Source organism: Strix aluco, chromosome 15 (assembly GCF_031877795.1).
Source record: "Strix aluco isolate bStrAlu1 chromosome 15, bStrAlu1.hap1, whole genome shotgun sequence".
NCBI lineage: Eukaryota > Metazoa > Chordata > Aves > Strigiformes > Strigidae > Strix > Strix aluco.
The window spans coordinates 15,470,743-15,489,724 of NC_133945.1; the positions used below are offsets into that span (position 1 = coordinate 15,470,743).

General features: G+C 34.8%; 1 protein-coding gene across 13 annotated transcripts in view; it reads left to right on the plus strand.

Annotated features, from left to right (window-relative positions):
- The window catches only part of SNX29 (sorting nexin 29), a 147,157-nt gene that overhangs the window by 61,052 nt on the left and 67,123 nt on the right, over positions 1-18,982 (plus strand). For 11 of the 13 annotated variants that reach the window (XR_012625312.1, XR_012625313.1, XM_074841333.1 and 8 more), the window contains exons 17-19: positions 2,192-2,247; positions 3,224-3,305; positions 18,828-18,968. Coding sequence is in view for 10 of the 13 variants with exons in the window: in XM_074841333.1 (XP_074697434.1) it covers positions 2,192-2,247; positions 3,224-3,305; positions 18,828-18,968 (279 nt within the window). In the remaining 3 variants the exon portion in view is untranslated. Of the gene's footprint in view, positions 1-2,191; positions 2,248-3,223; positions 3,306-4,506; positions 5,610-13,648; positions 13,759-18,827; positions 18,969-18,982 lie in introns of those variants that run through there. The other 2 variants (XR_012625314.1, XM_074841338.1) reach the window with 2 other exon arrangements.

Genomic DNA, 18,982 nt, shown 5'->3' on the forward strand with positions numbered 1-18,982 from the left:
GGCTTTTTGTGTTAAAAGAAAATATTGGGTTGAAATTTGAAAATGAACAGGGAGGAAACAGGAGTCAAGGATGTTCCTAATAGTTGTCCATCTTCTGAGGGAGGCATATTTTGATAATTTTTGTTTATGATTATGCAGTATTGCTCCTTACTTTTTTGTTTGCACCAGAAGCATTCATGCCTATTTTATCATAATATTTATGTAAAGTGGCTCTTGACAGTTCTGTGTGCATTAGTGAAGCAGGTTTTCATCTATAATTTTCAGCCTTTTAGATGGAAACAATCACATTATTGTGTTAAGAAATAATGAATGATAAATCACGTGTGTATTATGGCTGTACTTACTCAGAGATTTTGGGCTGTATGTCACTGTTCAGAGGTTTTGTTTTTAACCATGTATCTCCATAGCCTAATCCAGTAGTTACATATTGATAGTATATTTTAATGTGCCAGATAGTGGGAGAAAACTAATTTCTATAATTTTTAAGGAGTAGAAGTGGTACTGTACTTTAAGGGCTAGCTAAATGCTAGTTGTTATTAGTTGCTATTGTCCAAAATGATGCTGTGAATTAAATACAGTCCTAAAGACTTTTGCATTATTCTAAGAAGTGGATACATTTTAATTCTGTATTAGTAAACAAAACTGTGCTGATAGTCTGCCTGTTACTTAGTAGACTTTAATTGGAACTTTCAAAGTTGGTAAAGTGTGTAACTGCCAGAAATTGTGGGATATGAATATTTGATCCCCCTTTAACTTGTTTGAAAATATCAGCCACATTCTTAACATTTCATTATTAAAATAGTATATAATTTGCAGTTTATAATAAAAATAGCTTCCATGATTCTTCACTGTCTTCTCTTTTCCTTTTAATGCTGATAATCAATTTTAATGGCTGTAATTTATAAATGATCAAAGAGAGAGTGCAGGTTGTAGGCAAGATAGAAGAACATCTTTCTCTGACATGAGAGCCCTGGAAAGCCAGGCTGTGTGCTGCCACTGGAGGGTGGACTGGACTGTGAACAGACGAAAGCTGATGGTGGTATTTGAGAGAGAGGTCATACTGCCCCTTCCCACCTCTTTCCTCCCAAAAAGGGCAGCAGAGTGTTCAGGATTGTGTATATATGTCCTGTATATATGCCCTGGAGCTGTCTTGGCTCTGCACAATTCTTCTGCTCTTTTCCTCTTCTCTGGCAGGAACGACTTAGTTTTTGCTTTACTCTTGGGAAGGCAAAATTCAGTTTTGTCTTGTGCGCTGGGGGGTCTTGAGCTAGTCTGTCAAAACATCTGGGAACTGGATTTTCTTTAGTCCCCTTTGAAATTTTATATTGCTTTGCAATAAATATATATTCTTTTACAATAAGCAATAATATATATTTAAGTATCTTAGGCAGCAAATATTCTGAAAAACAGTAATATGCATGCAACATACATTATAGTTAAATATTGGTTCAACGTAGCTCTAACGTAGAAGCTGTCTCTGGAAGTTCACAACTTTTAGCTGTTTTTCTTCATCAAAACACACCAACTGTTCTGGGTTATGCTTTACGTTTTACAGTATTTAAAGGAGAGATTATATCCTTTTATGTTTAACTAGCTTTAAAGTAAGGTAAAAAGCTATTGCTCTTTCAGTTGTAAACACTTCCAATCTTGTATTCTCACAACTGCTACTTCTTTTGATTCTGCAGGTATTAGTCCATCATTGCCATCTTTATGAACTTTTGTAGCTATATAATATTTTGTAAGAACACAGCTAAAATAAAATGATCATGTGTCTTTCTCTTAACGGAATGTTGGTTGTAAAAGAAAGTGATCACTAGGTTTTATATGCTTCATCTCTTCCAATAAATTATTTATACACACAATGTACTTTGTTTTAGCATACTTTGCTTATAAAGGCCTAATAGTGATGCTTTTTTCTGGGTTTTCTATACCCTTCAAAATTACATGCTTTAACAAGCCCCAGTTTGTTTCTTTACAAAAGTATAGCAAATTCTAACATGAAGAACTTGCAAGGGTGGTATGTTCATAATCCTGTTGCACAATAGTTTATTTTTATTGTTTCTCAGTAGTAGTTCTTAAATGGCATTTAAAAAATTCAATGGTGAATTGCAATTTCCTTATAATATTATGCTTTCTTAATAGAAAGCATAATAACCATTGTGTGGGAACTATTTCTGTTTTGTAAATATAGGTCCCTGGAGATTTGAGTCAAACATCTGAAGATCAGAGTTTGTCAGATTTTGAAATGTAAGTTTCATAAGACACATATTTTTCTCTTCATACTGTCTTTGTGGGAAAGAAGAATAAGAAAACAGATTCAGTAATCTGCTTTTTGTATATTATTTCCTGTACCTGAATTCTCAGCTGTGGTGTTCCATTGTTAAAAAGTACGGAGAGCTCACAGTCCATGCCCTGGTGTAGTTTTTAATAATGTTGAATGCAAGGAGTTTAGATTTATGAAGATTCTCTTGGAGTGCTCTTTCAGTGTACTAGGTCTTGGTATTCTAACAAAGCACCAAAAAGTTACTGTTTTCTATTGCTTTGGGTTTCATAGATGCTAGATGCTATTCCTAATGTGATGGACTTTCTCATTTTTACAGAATAACTCCTAATCAATGCATACAAATAGTACTACAAAAAACCCGACAAACAACCCAGCTGGTCATCCCAGATCATTCTACAGTGTTGTGATTTGGAGTTTTGCCTTTATTAGTCAGACTAATGAATCTAGCTTTTTTGTGGATGAGGGGGTGAAAATGTAGCTGATGTCTTTGAATCATAGAAATTTGGAGATGAATTACAAAGAGTGGATGAAAATGGCTTCTCCATAATTGTGCAGTGCTCTTCTGTTATTTAAAGAACTCAGGTTTTTGCTGAGTTTTGTGGACCAAAATGTTGAGTTTGTTGAAATGAATAGTTTTTGTTTCATGTGTATAATGAAATATTGTCTAATGCATGGTGTAAAAAAAACTAAAACCCAAAAATCTGCAAAGGGAGTTGTTTCAGTGCCCTTTCTCAGTTATGTTAATTTTAGGGAACACTTTTAGATACAGCAGGTATAAAAGGTTCAGGCAGAACTACAATTTTTCTGAAACTCCATTTGAGATGTTAAGTTGCTTTGTTGATCACTTTGATCATTATCTAAATCACTGGAGGCAGTTGCTTTGCAACTCTTATACATAAATATGATTCCCTATTTTAAGTTTTACTCTCTCCTCCTCAGATCAAATCGTGCTCTTATTAATGTTTGGATTCCCTCAGTCTTTCTGCGTGGAAAAGCTGCTAATGCATTCCATGTTTATCAGGTAAGGGATACATCTTAACACACATTCTGTGTAAAAGTTTCTGGCTGAAATGGCACATTTTAATAATTTGAAGATATCGGTATAATTTAATTAGAGATCAATTAATGAACAGCAGCAGTAACTTCATATATATTAATCCATAAGATTGTGTTGATTATCCAAATAGCATATTTTGAGGGTTGACTTTTAATAGTTTAGTATTTTAAAAACATGCTAATAAGATAACTGCATTGGCCAGGGGATAGAACAATTCAGTATTAATCAGTAATGCCTTCTTCAATATACATGTACATATTCTATTTCAATTTTGGGGATATCAATGACCAGGAATGTTGCTTGACAGACCGAGAGATGTGGTGTTCTGTAGCTCACTCAAAAACATTTTGAATGGTGCAGCAAACCTTCACTATGCGTCACCGGACGTATTCATAGTGTGTTCTGCTTCAGCTGGGTCTGAATTTAGGGGTTTACGCTCTAGCCTGCCTTGTAGTTGGAAGCATTGAAATCCCATACTGTTGCTTGATTCCTAGATTCTTGATTTCAGAACAATTGTACCCTCCATGGATAGAATGGCATGGAAAACTTTAAACGCTCTTTAATATGCTGTTCCAGGCTGTTTGTATTTCTTTACTTGTGGATTATTAGCAGCTGCAAAATTTTTCCACTTTTGTTTCAGCCACATGTACTTAGCTCTGAGCAAGAATTCTGAAGCTTTTTAACATTCCACTCACTCTGAATGATCTTTGTAGAATTTTGAATCTTTTATGAAGTGTTGACAGATAGTTGAAAAATACAGGAAAACACCCACCTTTTGGCCAGTAAAAGACAATGAAAAATAAGACTTTACATAATGGAAAGAAAAGCTAACGATACTGAACAGTTAGTAATTTGTTCAAAAGCATTAAATAATAAATTTCAGGTGTACAAGTGTTTTTGGAAACTCAAGTTGTTGACAAGTGTGATTATTTTTGTCTTTCTGGCTCTCACATATTCCTCCGCTCTGCTGTCATTGGCTACACATTCTCAAACCCAGACACAAGTTGGCTAACACAGGAATTCTTAGAAGCATCAATATCCCACCACACGTCTGTTATTTTAATGATGTTGCAGTTGTATGACCGCTAGAGGAGCTCTGGTTTCTCCTGTTTATTTCCTAGGTTGCTCTGTTTTATTCTCTTCATCCTGCTTTGTTATTTCTTAGGTTTCTCTTCCTATCACCATGCACCATTTGCTTCCCACCCCATCCACCATTTCCTCACAAGGTTGGTCAGCCTGTTGGCAAAGATGATCTTCTCCCACTCTGTCAGGTGGATTTCATCTCTCCCAGTAGCCCTTGATTCTTAGAGACAGTCCCGTGATCATAAAAGGCAAATCTGTCAGTGGCACCTGCTGTGCAACCAGGTATTGATCCACAGGATCCACCTGCTCCTATGCAAGCCTTTTCCTTCACTGGCAAGATCTAGAAGACCAGCTGGGCCCCCAGGCACTTATCCTTGTCCCCAGTGCTGTTTAGTCACCCTTGATCTGGTAGTAGTTGTCTTTGGAATTAATGTTGCTGCCTGTGTAGATGAGCAGCAAAGAGTAATATTAAGGGGTACCTATCATGTACTATTAAAAAAGCTTTGAGTTTTAAAAGTTCAATCTTTCCACAAGCATTTTTACAACTAGACTGTTGATGAAGCAAAGGCTGGAATGTGATGTACCCCAGAATTTTCTTTGGTGTTTTTTTTTTTTTTCCTGAAGTTGCATAGAAATTTTGATTTGTGGATAACTATAAAATAAGACAATTCCAGAAAAATATTTGGTATCTGAATGATAAGGTCTTTTGTGTTTGCAAGAATATGACACTTGAGTTTCTACATTCTCTGACTTTTTTTTTTCTTTTTTTTGGAGTATATCTGCAGTACAGATTGAAATGAAAGCACCCAGTGAATATCTCTTTAATTTTAAATGCATTTCTGACTGGTTAGGCTTGGCACACTTGTTAATGATGGTGAGAAATGACATGTAACAGTACTGTCTGCACAGCATTCATTTTGTGTCTTTTTAATGTTACTGATATCTGCTGTTATGTGAAAGACAGGAGAGGGGGAATATGACACAATAGCTGATCTTATCTTTTCCTGACACTCAGGAAAGCTTATGTGGATGCAATGAACAAAGTTCCCTGTTTCTTTTACATTTATGTGAAAAGTTAACATAATTTCCAATTAATCAAATCATGGGCATGAATTGTTGCAGTGGGAGACTTACTGCAAAGAAAAGCACTGTAAAATCTTTTCTGTATAAGTTGTGAATAAGAAATAAACTATGACTGTCTCAGGTGTGTTTACTAATGGTCTGTTGCTCACACAGGTTTTCCTCCTCATTTGGATGGTTAGTAAGAAGTAGAAACAAAATTGTTTCATCTGCTTGTAGATGAGCAGAGAGTTTAGCTACAGGCAGCTCTTTAAGAGGAGATGCTGTAATAGATGAAGGAATGGGAGGAAAACTGTCTTTGTATATTATTAAAGGTTCTTAAGTTCAGTGGTAGTATTATTACTGCATAGGGAGGCTGTTTTGTTTAAAAAAAAAGCTGCCAGTTTGGAGGTCCTGAGTGGTTAAATGGCCAGAAAAAAACATAAGAGGAAGTGAAAGAAAAGCACATAAGCATATATCTGTTTGAAAAAGGGTCATGGAGAATTTACATGTATTGCAAATAGTTCAGTTTTTTCAATACTTATATTATTTGCTTTTTCAGTTGCATTCTCTTTAGTTGAATGGGAAGAAAGAATCCTTTTTTATTATTAAACTTGCTTTTGCATTTTGAGTTTAGTGTTGTTACTACTAAGACGTGAACCAGAAACTATTTATAAGGTTGCTATCTAATATGCCAAATCTGTCTTTTTTTTTTTTTTAAGTAATCAAGCGCTTTTCATTAAGGTATTTTAGAACTGGATTAAAAATATTAATTCTTTGAAGAATTTAATTTTTTTTATTTTACTTGTAACTTGATATCAAGCTTAGTTACTAAAGATTTCAATACTTTTTATGCAGTTTGACTGTACATGACTATACAACGGGCATCATGAAAGCCTGGAAAATATGCAGAAATCATATGTGCTATAGATGTTCTGCAAACCTTTTTCAATAGGAAAAATACTTAGATAAACTAAGCTTCCCAATTTATAAGTGATTCTGGGCTTTATCCAAAATCTGGTGAGGTGAGTAGAGGGTTAGAGGTTGCTCTCAGTTTGCTATGGTTAAGGGTCTAACTACAGTGACTTGAACAAAATTTAGGGGTGTTTTATTGTGCTTTTGCACCTTATTTCTATTTATCATTGGCATGGCATTTTAGAAAATAGGTTATGCTGGTACAGAGTGGGTTTTAATAGATTTCATCCATTACTCATCATCAATGAAAAAACAAAGAACTTGTGATTGAAAGCTAAGCCTCTTGAGAAAAGGAAAAAAGAAAGCAAAATATCGCTGCAAGATTCTAAAAGACTGAAAATTCTAGATTTACAAAATGACATCTTTCAGAATTTTATTAAGTTCTTTGTCTGCAATGTATACCCCTAATGTTGGGCATCCATAGTGTGAAAAATTCTGTTTATTGATATATGTGTTTGAAAAATGTACAAGTTCTTCTGAATATGCTCTGTTCATTATCTGTTCACACTAGCGATTTATGGGACATGTAATGTGGAAAGTTAAAAGTGTCCATCTAAAATAGACACAGACTGTTTGTAGTCAGACTAGTTTGTTTTTAGTTACAGAATAGCACAGAATATCATAGCATTCTTCTGGCGAACAGTTGTGTATTTTCTCAACTTTGTCTTTTAATATTTAGAAAAAAAGCAAGCAAGACTTACCTGTAGAAGTGATCTAAAACTTCTAGAATTCTTATTAAACTTTGATCTTGGTACCTGCTGAGATCTTTCCTTATGGAAGAATACATTAATAGCATTCCTACCAGTTTTTGATATCAGTAACAGGAGTATGACTGGGAAGAGTATCTGTCTGGCAAATAACTTTTTCTGTCACTGTGCGTGTGAAGAAATTTTCCTAAATGATATACACTATGATGAAACACTTGAAGCGATTGCCACATCTCTGAACAAATATGTAGTCATGTGCTTGCTGAATATATGTTCTGCATTTTATAGCTACCAGGAAAGCATTAATTTATAAAACTTCAAAATAGCCTCAATAACAGCACTGTGCATTTATCTTGTTAAATCTCTGCCAAAACATGTGCTCCTGATTACAGGGAATTTGATTCAATGTTGAAATTGTGGAAGAGGATATTTACCAGGCTACCAGTATGCAATGAACAGACAAGGATTGGGAGTGACAATTAGGATAAATGATTGAGCTCATTTCTGAGAGTCCTCTTATTCATAATAAACATTATTTTTGCTGTTTTATTATTTTTTTTCTCCAATGGCAGAAAATTAAAATGCATGTATAACTCTTTGTATCAGCTATATGAGAAATTGCTTGTAGTATACCAGTGTAAAGGAAAGTAGGAATAGTGCAGAATGTTGATATTGAGATCATTACTAACATCTTTTGGAGTTCAGTTTTCTCTGCAAGTACTTGAGTAACCATAACTTGAGATGTAAAAACTGGCTCTTGGTTGTGCTGGTTAATTCTGAGAAAAAGATGTCAAGCAAACTTTGGAGAAAGCTAGTGTGCCAGTTGGAGCAGGCAGAGTTTGAAACTTTGGGTTTGGGTAAGCACTATTTTTAGATATGCTAAATACTTATGACTGTACCTAAAGCTAATTGGAAATTAGCCTTAAGATGCTTAGCCTGCCCAAAAATTAGATTCTATGCATAATACTGTTAAGGTAAGATGTTGCTGCAAAATTAAGATGTTACAGAAGGGCATGGACCTTGACTGTTGCTTTTCCAAATGCAGTTCATGTAAATATATTTCTAACATGGCTAGATTTCTCCTGCATTTTCTATTACTAGGAAGCTAAAGAGATTGTTCTCTCCTCCCCTCCTGTTATGAGCCACCTCATTAACCTTTGCTGATTTGAAATTGTGTATCTCGGGATCACTTCACTTGATGGCGAGAGGAAGACAGTGTGCCAGTGGAGACTTGCTATGTCACATTTATTGTTGATGCACTTTAGAATTGCTGTGCCTCTTCTGTCCCTTTTTGCTCATAAATGCATATTTTCTAGCAGAAAATACACTATTGTGTATGTATCATGTGCCTTGGAAATGGCCAAAAGAGGGCGGAAAGAATTGCAGAGCACCTCGAATAGTTTGGAAGAGTATGAACCTATCAGTTCAAGGGTGAAATAGCTGAAAACTGACTGATAAATAGCTTCTGGCTTGGGTACCAGAAGATTTTAAAGTAGCTAATCTGACACAATTTTTAAAAGGGTTTAGGGAGGTCTAAAAACCAAGCTGTTAAAAATCATTAGGAAAGGGATAGAAAAACCGAAAACTCTGTTATGCTGTATATAATGTCTGGCTTATCTCTGTGCAGTTCTAGTCCTCTCCAAAGAAATATATCAGAATTAGAATGGATACAGGTGAAAAATGAAGCTTTTTCATTTGAGGAGCATATTAGAAATTCTCAGCCTGCAAAAAAGACAACTGGAGGGGAATATAATAGCAATCTTTCAAATCATGAAAGACATGGAGAGATTTTTAACTCTTTCAGAATGCAAATTGGAGCATCCATTGAAAATACTATCTTGCAGTTTCAGAACAAGTATGTGACAGTGGTTTTCTCTACAACATATAATTGGGGTGCAAGACATCTTGCCACAGAGCTTGTGAATACTGAAAGTTTGCGACTTCAGAAAATAATTGAGCTAATTAAATTGAAGAAAAATCAATCCAAACACAAAGATGTGATTTACACACACACACACACACACACTCCCTTAGGAAACCCCTGGATAGCAATATTTTGGAAAATAGGCAGCTTTTCTGCATAAATATCACTATACCTCTTTGTTCGTATTTAAGTGTGCCAAATAAAATAATTTCATAATTCACCAAAGAATTTTCTGAAGTGTTGAAATCAATATGCCTTGCAGTAACAGTACAGTGGAAGAAACTTGGAGATCATGGTGTAGGATTAAACATGAGTTGCTTGTAATGCTATGCTAAGAATGACTAATTTAGTCCTAAAGTGGAAATAATAGGTATGATTATGAAATGTCTTTCCTTCCACTATTGTTTATCTTCTATGCATGGCAAGCTCGTTCTGATGTTTTCAGAAGCACATCCCCTGTCTTTATACTTGCTCAGCTTTGTTTTGCTTCAGGTTTATATCTTAACTACTGTCTTGCCATTCGTTAGTGCTAACAGATTACTAGTATAATAAATTTTGCACCTGAGTAGAAAGATTAAATTAGATGACCAGTTAATGGCTTTATTATGAATCAACAAATCACAAGGATTATTTAGACCTTACTGGATGAAATTATCTGGGCTCTGCAGGGGCTCAGTCTATATTGTTGTAACAATATCCTCTGGTGAGAACATTAGAACAATTACAGTTATCCACTTTGAGTCCAAAAGAAGCTTCAGAGGTTTATTCTCTTACAAGGTTTGTGATGGCTATTAGTAAGTGGTAAACTGATTAGTTATAAGCATTAAAGGACCTAGCCACATATGAAGAAACTAACATTTTTTGTACAAAGTAACAGTTAAGAAACAAACAATTTAAATACTAGGCAGCTCTGTAAAATCAGGGTCATGGTGACAAATGTCTTCTCTTATAAACATCCTGTCTTCTCTAGTTAACTAGTTGCTTTCTGATCACTGCTGTTTGTGATCTGTGCGGTTTGATGCCCATCTTTTTTGTGAGGCAGATGCTGCTCAGACAGCCTATCATTAGAAAATAACATCTTGTCTAGTGTATTCACATAGATAAAGACAGAATCCAGATCAGAATAAAAAAAAATCTTTTGCATTTACATTTTACCTCTAGATGGTGATAGTTGCAGTTTCTTTAGTGCCTGTGAAGCAAGATAATTATTGCAATAATATTACTTTATCGTATTTCTCAACTGTAGAGTATCTTGTTATTCTCTACATACATAAGGATTCTACTTTCCTGTGAAGTGTACAGCAAATGCTATTAGTCATGCCTTTTGTTGCTATAATTACTAATGGCTGACACTTAAGATAATGAAACCGAGACTTTGTGATTCTTAAAGTGATATCAATATTTAAATGTCTACTTGCAGATCTGCCTTGTTTGGAGAGCAGTAAACATTTTAGATTATACCAAATAAGATTAAAGATAAACATGCTAATCAGATACAACTATTGCTATTTGCATATGAATAGGACTTTTCTAAGATTATCATCAATAAGAATGCTTTCCTTACAACTTTTTTATTCCTTTGGCTCTCCTCAGTCTTATTGTTTAATATTAACTGATGTATTTTCTCACAGTATTTTTTTTATATTACTTTAAAAAATGTTCTATTTTACCTCTCTACTTCCTCTCTGAAGGAAGCGCGGTATAGTTTCCTATAAAAGGGCTATTCACAGGACCTCAATGCTCCTGCTTAAACAGAGGGAAGAATTTTCACAGAAACAACATAAAAGAGATGGAGGAGAACAGTATCTAATACTCCAGAGTTTTCGAGGGAGAGAATGCCCACCGAATTCTTTGGGCGAGAGATGAAACAGTGAAAGCACAGTCTGGAATCTGCCAGATATGACTGCTGCCCTTTTAATTTATACATGAGCCAGCATAGCCTTAGTATTTCATCAAAGATGGAAGTCAATGGATTGACAGTTAAAATAGTTGAAAGTAGGCAAAAAATTGCAAAAATAAGTTGAATTTCACTTCCCTGATATATGAGGAATTGGATTACTTTAGTAGCTGCAGGACTAAGCAGGCAAAAAGGAGAAAGAAATAGTCTTTTAATCATATTCCATCTCAGAGCAGCTCAGGGCAACTAGAGAAGAAAATGGCCTAGAATGATTGGGAGGATTTGAGAGAAGCATATGGCTCATGGCATTCTGAGATGGTTTGAGGGTGCATAAGCCAAAAAGGTTGTGCTAGAGGTTGACCTAAAAGGTCAAAAAGAAATTGATGACAAAGTGACATGACTTGGTTTCAGTGAAAACTTTGCTGTTGATAACCAAGGTTATGGGGCAGGATCTTATACCAGAAAACTGAAAGAGGAATTTCCGGGTGAGGTAAAATGCATAGGCCCTGCATCAGCCACAGAATTTGAAATCAAATGGTTTGTATTTATGTCACCTTGACAGACAATTCTATTTATGCAAATTTTTTTAGCATAAGACAGACATGGACCTGCTCCAGTGGGTTCAGAGGAGGCCACAAAGATGATCAGGGGACTGGAGCACCTCCCCTGTGAGGACAGGCTGAGAGAGCTGGGGGTGTTCAGCCTGGAGAAGAGAAGGCTCTGGGGAGACCTTAGAGCAGCCTCCCAGGACTTAAAGGGGGCTACTTAAAGGAAAGCTGGGGGGGGACTCTTGATCAGGGAGTGTAGGGATAGGACCAGAGGTAATGGGTTTAAACTGAAAGAGGGTAGATTTAGTTTAGATATGAGGAAGAAATTCTTCCCTGTGAGGGTGGTGAGACACTGGCACAGGTTGCCCAGAGAAGCTGTGGCTGCCCCCTCCCTGGCAGTGTTCAAGGCCAGGTTGGACGGGGCTTTGAGCAACCTGGGCTAGTGGAAGGTGTCCCTGCCCATGGCAGAGGGGTTGGAACTAGGTGATCTTTAAGGTCCCTTCCAACCCAAACCGTTCCATGATTCTATTATTGTATGATCCCACTTTCTCTGTAATGGGACCTGAGGATGTGTCAGAGGAGCATAAGAGTAGGTAAAATAGAAACATTTTTAGATAACTGGGATGGAGGGAGTATACAAAGATGAGATCAGTCCTTGGAGACTTCTGTAACTCTCTATTTGTCTAAAGGAAACCATAATACAACTTAATATATTGATTTGCTTATAGAAATGCTAATCTGGATGCAAAAAGTACAAGGAAAATAAAAGTAGAATTTCAATTTTCAAATTATTTTTTATCTACTACAGAAAGAAGAAAAGAATTTACATCCAATAAATATCCAAGATAAAAAATAGTTATCTTACTTACAAACTGAGTGGTGAGATATCCTCCTTTCTCTGGCCAGAGCACCCCACATATTCTAATTTGGAGAAAAAGCCGACAGTTTTGTCATTTTACCTATATTTTCTTCTGCAGAAACTTCCTGCAGTGGTTGTCATGCATTGCAATGACTGTATGAGTTTAAAGTGCATGTTTGTGAAATGGTGTTAATTATTTTTGGATATTATAAGTAATATTTCACTGTCAAAAGGAGCTAATTATGTTATTGAGTAAAATCAGCTGCGCTGATTTGATTTGTATTAAAAATGAAAAAGATATTGATTCCATCCAGCAAAAATGTAGGCGTGCTGGTTTTGTTCTTTAGTGTCCAGTCACTTTAGTGCTGTTTTGGTGAATAGAAACAACTGTGACTACAGAAACACAGTAAACAGTGCATGTATGTAATCAAGTGGATAGGCCTAAAATGCATGACATTTTCTGTTTAGTAAAACAATATTGGCTGATTTTAAGCTTCATGCTTTGATGTGCATTCTCTTGTATATTTGACACTGTATTGTTCATTTTTATGAAGCAAATATCAAAAGGTTGAAGATTTAATATAACAAAAAATAGTATTTGTAGTCTTTGTACAAGTAGATAAAATGGTCTTACTGAGATAAAAGCTTGATCACTTTAATTCCCGTTATGTCTCTGTATGTAGAAAGGCACACAAAAAGCTGCTCATATCACAGCTGAAAAGTTTTATTGTTCCATTTGTTTTTTATTATGCAGAACTTCTTAAATTGGATCATTTTCAAAGAGGGAACTTAACCATAAATGCAGTCCTGCAGCTGTGTCAAAATATAACTTGCAATTGTATTCATTTCTCACACTTCAAAGGTACCTTTGGAGAATTCAGGTTGAATTTATATTCTAAACAGAATCCCATTGTCCTTAAGTAAGTCAAGAAATGTAACTGTTTCTTCCTTTTTTGCTGTATACTTCCCCTTTGGATTCATACCTTTTACTTCTTCTGTATGTTTTGAGTGCAGAGATAATTTTGACAAAAGGAATGATTTCTTAAATTGTAAATTTTGATCGAAATATTTTAAATTTAGTGTTACTGAATAATTAAGATGTACACTAAAGTTGAGTTAGTTTTAAGAATTTAAAAAACTTTATTATCATCATAAACCACTACTTGAGAAACGGAACAAGTAGTAGTTACAGAAGCTCATCAGAGAATATGTCTGCTCCTCTGGTTAAAATGAATGCATTTTCTTCTTTCCACAGAAAGACTACTCAGTCATTTTTCTTAGATTACATTAGCAATACTCTACAAAAGTACTAGCAGTTTTGTTTTATGGAAATATGGTGGGTTATAAGATCCATTTAAGCAAATGGTAAGTTAATAACTATTTGGGAGTTGTTGCAATGAATGTTCCAGGCTTCTGTAATATCTATAACACCAAACTCAATAAACATAGAGAATCAGTAGATAAATTTTATTGATGTTAACAACTTTTGCTTTATAGTTCAGAGCATTGAAATGGTTTCTTTTTAGTTTCTTCTCCCCTTTTTATCATAAAGAAATTTAAGAGACATTCTTAAACAGGTTTTGGTTTTGTTTTTTTTGTATGGGAAATTTATAATGAAGGCAGTGACAGTGATAAACTGGGTTAGGTCGTTGAGGAGAACATTTAATGCAGATGAAATCGTGTCTTCTCTTACTACTTCCAGCTCTCCATCAGTATTTCTGAACTGGACTTTTAGAAGTCCCTGTTTTGTGCTTGCTGTTCCCTCTCTGTAGTTGTAGCAGAAGAGAATGTCTTTTTATGCTGTTTAATAGATTACTTTTTGTAGGGATAAAATAAAAAATATCCTTACTGTTAACACTGATAAAAGATAACGTGGATCACAGTAGGATTAAAGTATTTTAGAAGATAATGTTAGTAGTTTAGAAGATGATTTGGAGTTATTACAAGTGTTGCAGTTTGAACCTGGCATGAAATTATGATTGTTTTATGATTATATAGTACAATATATAATTATTTAAATTGACTATTTCAAAAGCAAGGGGTAAAAGAGATGCAAGATTTTGTTGGTAGATTCTGCCTATAAGAACGGGAAAAGTTGAAATGCTTGCAGTTTGAACTTACCCATATCATCTCCTTGCATGGTTTTTGTTGGCTTTTCTAAGCCCACAAGGTGTTAGAACAGGTGGTTGGAGGAGCAGTCTGTTCTATGTAATTTTTTATTTGTTCCAAGCATACTTTGTCCTGTCTGGGGGAAAAAAAGAGGCAAAGTCAAGCACATAACGTCTCCCTCCCTGTACAGTCTCTTCTCCCATCCCCCCATAATGTTCAAATTGCCCATCTTAGAAGACGCATAAAATCCATTTAAGAACTGTCATTCATTCATTGGCTTATCCTACTGAGTGGCAGCAATATGCTTCTTAAGATATATATGTTCTGTTAGCATGAGCAGGTTTGATTATTAATCTTCTCATCCTTTTTTATCTTAATCTGTTCTATCTAAGCAGATATTCCTGTATCAGAAGCAAGTATTCTCATCTTAGAGAAACATTTTATAGCTCCTTTACCAAGAATGAAACTAGCAAAAATTAAAGCATTCTGCTAGTTAATGTCTACTTTTCTTTTTCTTGCTGTACTGAATACTGAAGTGTAAAGGTAGAACTGTGGACCAATGGTACTCCAAAATGATTTAAAGTGTTATTTAAAAGCAAGTGTAAAGAAAACTTTTACCAGTCAAACTTAGCTGAGTTAGCATTTAAAAAGTAATGGTGCCAATTTGAACATTATGTTTTTGTATTCATGCTGATTGGGTTGTCTCTACCAAGCCAGTTGCTAATTTTTATTTTTGTTGTCACATGCTTGAGCATTGATTTGAAAGGCATATGTAACAAAGAATAGGATCTCCAGAAAACCCTTTTTTATTAGTGAGGGAAAGGAAGTTAGAAATACAGTGATACAGTAATGCAGAAATAATAGTTTCTCTATCACCCCTCTCTTTTTCTCCCCACCCCACACCCCCCAAATGCTTAGTTAGGTGGCAAATGTCACAGTAGCTTCCTTAGTGTAGATCAGTCTCTTTTGCATTCCCTATACTGCCCATAATTTTTTTTTTTTTCATGCTTGTAAGAAAAACTACAACCTTGTCCAGCATAGGACAGATTCTTTACAAACTTTCTCAGTATTCATTATCTCCTTTGAAGTGTTCTGCTGCTGAAATGTTCTGAGTTCTCTTACATCTCGTGCCATTGAATTTTATATGTGCTTTAGTAGAGTTTCACTGCTTACCTTCCATTAGCATCATTCTCTCCCCTTCTGACATTTTTCTTGCTTCTGGAATGGGACATGGACTCACAGGGACTTTAACTTCAGCACGTTTGTATTTGTATGGCTCCCATCCGCAGAGTTCTCTGGCTAGAATTCATTTTTCATTATGTATTCAGATCATCCTACCAGGAAACGTGAGCTATATTTGTAGGGAAGGTTCAGGAGTAACTTGGTATAGGGAAGTTCCTTCCTGATGCTTAATCTGATATTTCTATAACCACGAATGTCATTGCAACAGAAGATTCTCTAATATCCCATTCAGTGTCTCTTTCTACCTGTGGTGCTTGAGAGAGAACCAAAAAGTGAATCCTGAATATACCAATCTATATTTTGCATCCAAAAAGGAGAGCACCTACTTTAGACTTCTGCAGACCTGAAGAATGAGTGTTGATTATAGGCATTTGATCTGTGAAAACACACTGGAACTGGAGCAAATTAGATTTTTGGCCTTTGTCCTTTCTTCTCCTCAGGCTTTTATACATAAGTAGTGAAGAACTGTGTCAATAGTTACTAGTCTGTCACCAGGATTTGTTAACAGCATTATTGATTCAGAACTGCTTAAAGATTCCTTAACTTATTAAAGAAACTTTTGACTCAAAAGCCAGTACCATGGGAGTAGGGTTTATGTATTTCAGTATATGTTCGTTAAACTAGTGCTTTCAAATTTGTTCTCAGAAGTTTTTTGGAATTTCAGTAATATTAAGTTATTGGGTAGTTGGCTGAAAAACAAAATATTAAATTATTACTGGTTTTGCTATTTCTCTTCAAATCTTTGACTTCAAACATGTTTGTGATGAGAAGATAACAGGCTAATTCATGATATATACTTATTAACTGAAAGTTTTCTTTCAGCTGCTGTAGATCACAGCTACAAAATGGTTACTAATCAATCTTTACACAGGAGACCCGATTGGAAAGTGCTCCTAAATTATAAGAAAAAGCTACTTAATTAACTATTTTATATGAAAGAGAATATTAAAGTAAAATCTTTTATCTACAGTCAAATAAGCATTCTAGTGGTGATTCTGATTTGGTTTGTACATTTTCCTTACCCTGAAAATTACTTAATTAGGTTAGGAAGTGGATGATTTCAGGAAAACGTGGGCATTTGAAAGGAAATGTAACCATTTGGAATTGATTTTTAAATTGATCAGAGAATAAGCCTAAGAGTAGTCCTTTCAACTTTCTATAATATGGTCTTAAAATACTGTTCTGTAATTATATGTCATATATTACAGTATTTTCAGTAGTAGAAAGTAGTGTCACTCTAGGGTGCAGCATGATCATTTGGGACAAACGTACACAAAAGTGTATTTGTCAGCTACAGATTTCATTGATTTTCTGTTAAAAGATCGCAAATGAAATTGTGGATGCATTGAAGATGATGGGAATAGTCCTAATTACTTTTAAGACATTTCAAAACGTGTATCTCAAGTTGCTTGATTTGGTATTATTTAAAAATTTTGTCTACAAAGATAATTGTTCCCTGTTGTTCCTGTGCTTAAGTTGTATGATCTATACTTGATTTAAATGAAGATAACTATATGCCTTATATGACTAGACTAGAATATGTTTATCCAAGCAGTTTTATATTTAGGATTTAGTTTCTTTGATTTCCCAACTGTATTTGCATTAAGTGTCTTGAAATACCTTGGCTTGTGAATAGTACTCCCTGTTGAGATAATAAAGCTTTAAATGTGTACTACATAATGAACTTTAATATGCCTTTCATACTCTATTATATGATTGTCAATAAATTCAACATGGCAAAGGGCTCCAAATGTTGCATTTTCATTTCTTACTGTCTAAAAGAAATCAATATCTATGTACACAGAAGAACAGGAAGAAATTCTTTAACGGTTTTATCTAAGAAATTAATCTATGCTTTTGCAGTCTGTAAAAATTTTAGTTACAGTGTACTGGATTCCTTAATTATTTAACTATGGGTTATAGCTTAACAGGTAATATTCAACTGCATGATTCACCAAATCACAAGTGCAAAGATAACTGACTAGTTAAATGAGTATTTCCATATTAAATAACTTGGTTAAAAATAATTTTTGTCATCCCTGCCCCCTGTAGGGAAGCTAAAACATGAATCTTGGGAATGTATACTTGCCTTACAACTTACTAAATTACTGGTTTTTGTTAGAGAACCAAGGCAGTGCAGTGTCATCTCTAGTGTTCCGGCTTAATTTGTGGTGCAAAATGCTGATATTAACACACATGAGAATGAATGAGCTACAGATTCTACAGAAGAAGCTAAGGAAAAGATCACTCTGGATCTTGAGATCTGATGCTTGGTTTATAGTTTCTGACTTGTGTTATTTCAGCATTCTTTTAAACTGTGGGTTCATTTCTGTAGGGGAAAGGCTATTCCCTAGTAATGAATGAAATCTCAAGCTTTCTGTAAGCGTATTTTACTTCTGCATGAAATTTTCCTAGAGAATGTGAATATTTAGCATGTAATTGGTAATATGCTCATGAAATAATTGAGTGACAAACAAACAGAATCATAAAAACTACAGCTGTGTTAAATTATACTTAATGTCCTATACAAGCAGAAAGAATGAGCTGTGTTTATTTTCCAAACAATAAAATTTCTAGTTTAGTTTTCAATGTAACTTTTTTTAGAAAGTAAATTAGGTTTCATACTTTGGATAAAAATATGTTTTGCAATTCTGATGCTACAAAACTAATTTACAAAGTTGAAAAACTGTGTTGAGTACATAGAAGTCAATTTTATAGTGGTATTAAATTACTTCTTCCTTTGGTCACTGGCTAGTAGAATATACTGGAAACCATGGTAACAAAAAATGCTACTACGGTTGCCCCAGAGTCATGTTAAAATGTGCAAGCTATGTTTGTCTTGATTAGTATAATAAAAAGAGAAGGAGAGGGAAGAAGGGAGAGAATAAGATTAATGACCTGTACAACAGAAATAGCAAACGTGCAGGCAGAGATATATCTGTGGATAAGTGATCCTGGAACTTCTGGTACCATTGCATCATGAATGTGAAGGTGTTAAGCTGTGAAGCTTTAAAGAGTAAAGGGGTTATATTAGTTCAATGGTTTATCTTTAAATTATTTCTTTCTGTGTCTGTATTTTGCAGGTTTATATTAGGATAAAGGATGATGAATGGAATGTTTATCGAAGATACGCGGAGTTCAGAAGCTTGCATCATAAATTACAGAATAAATACCAGCAAGTGAGGACTTTTAACTTTCCACCAAAAAAGGCCATTGGAAACAAGGTACTTAAAAGAAC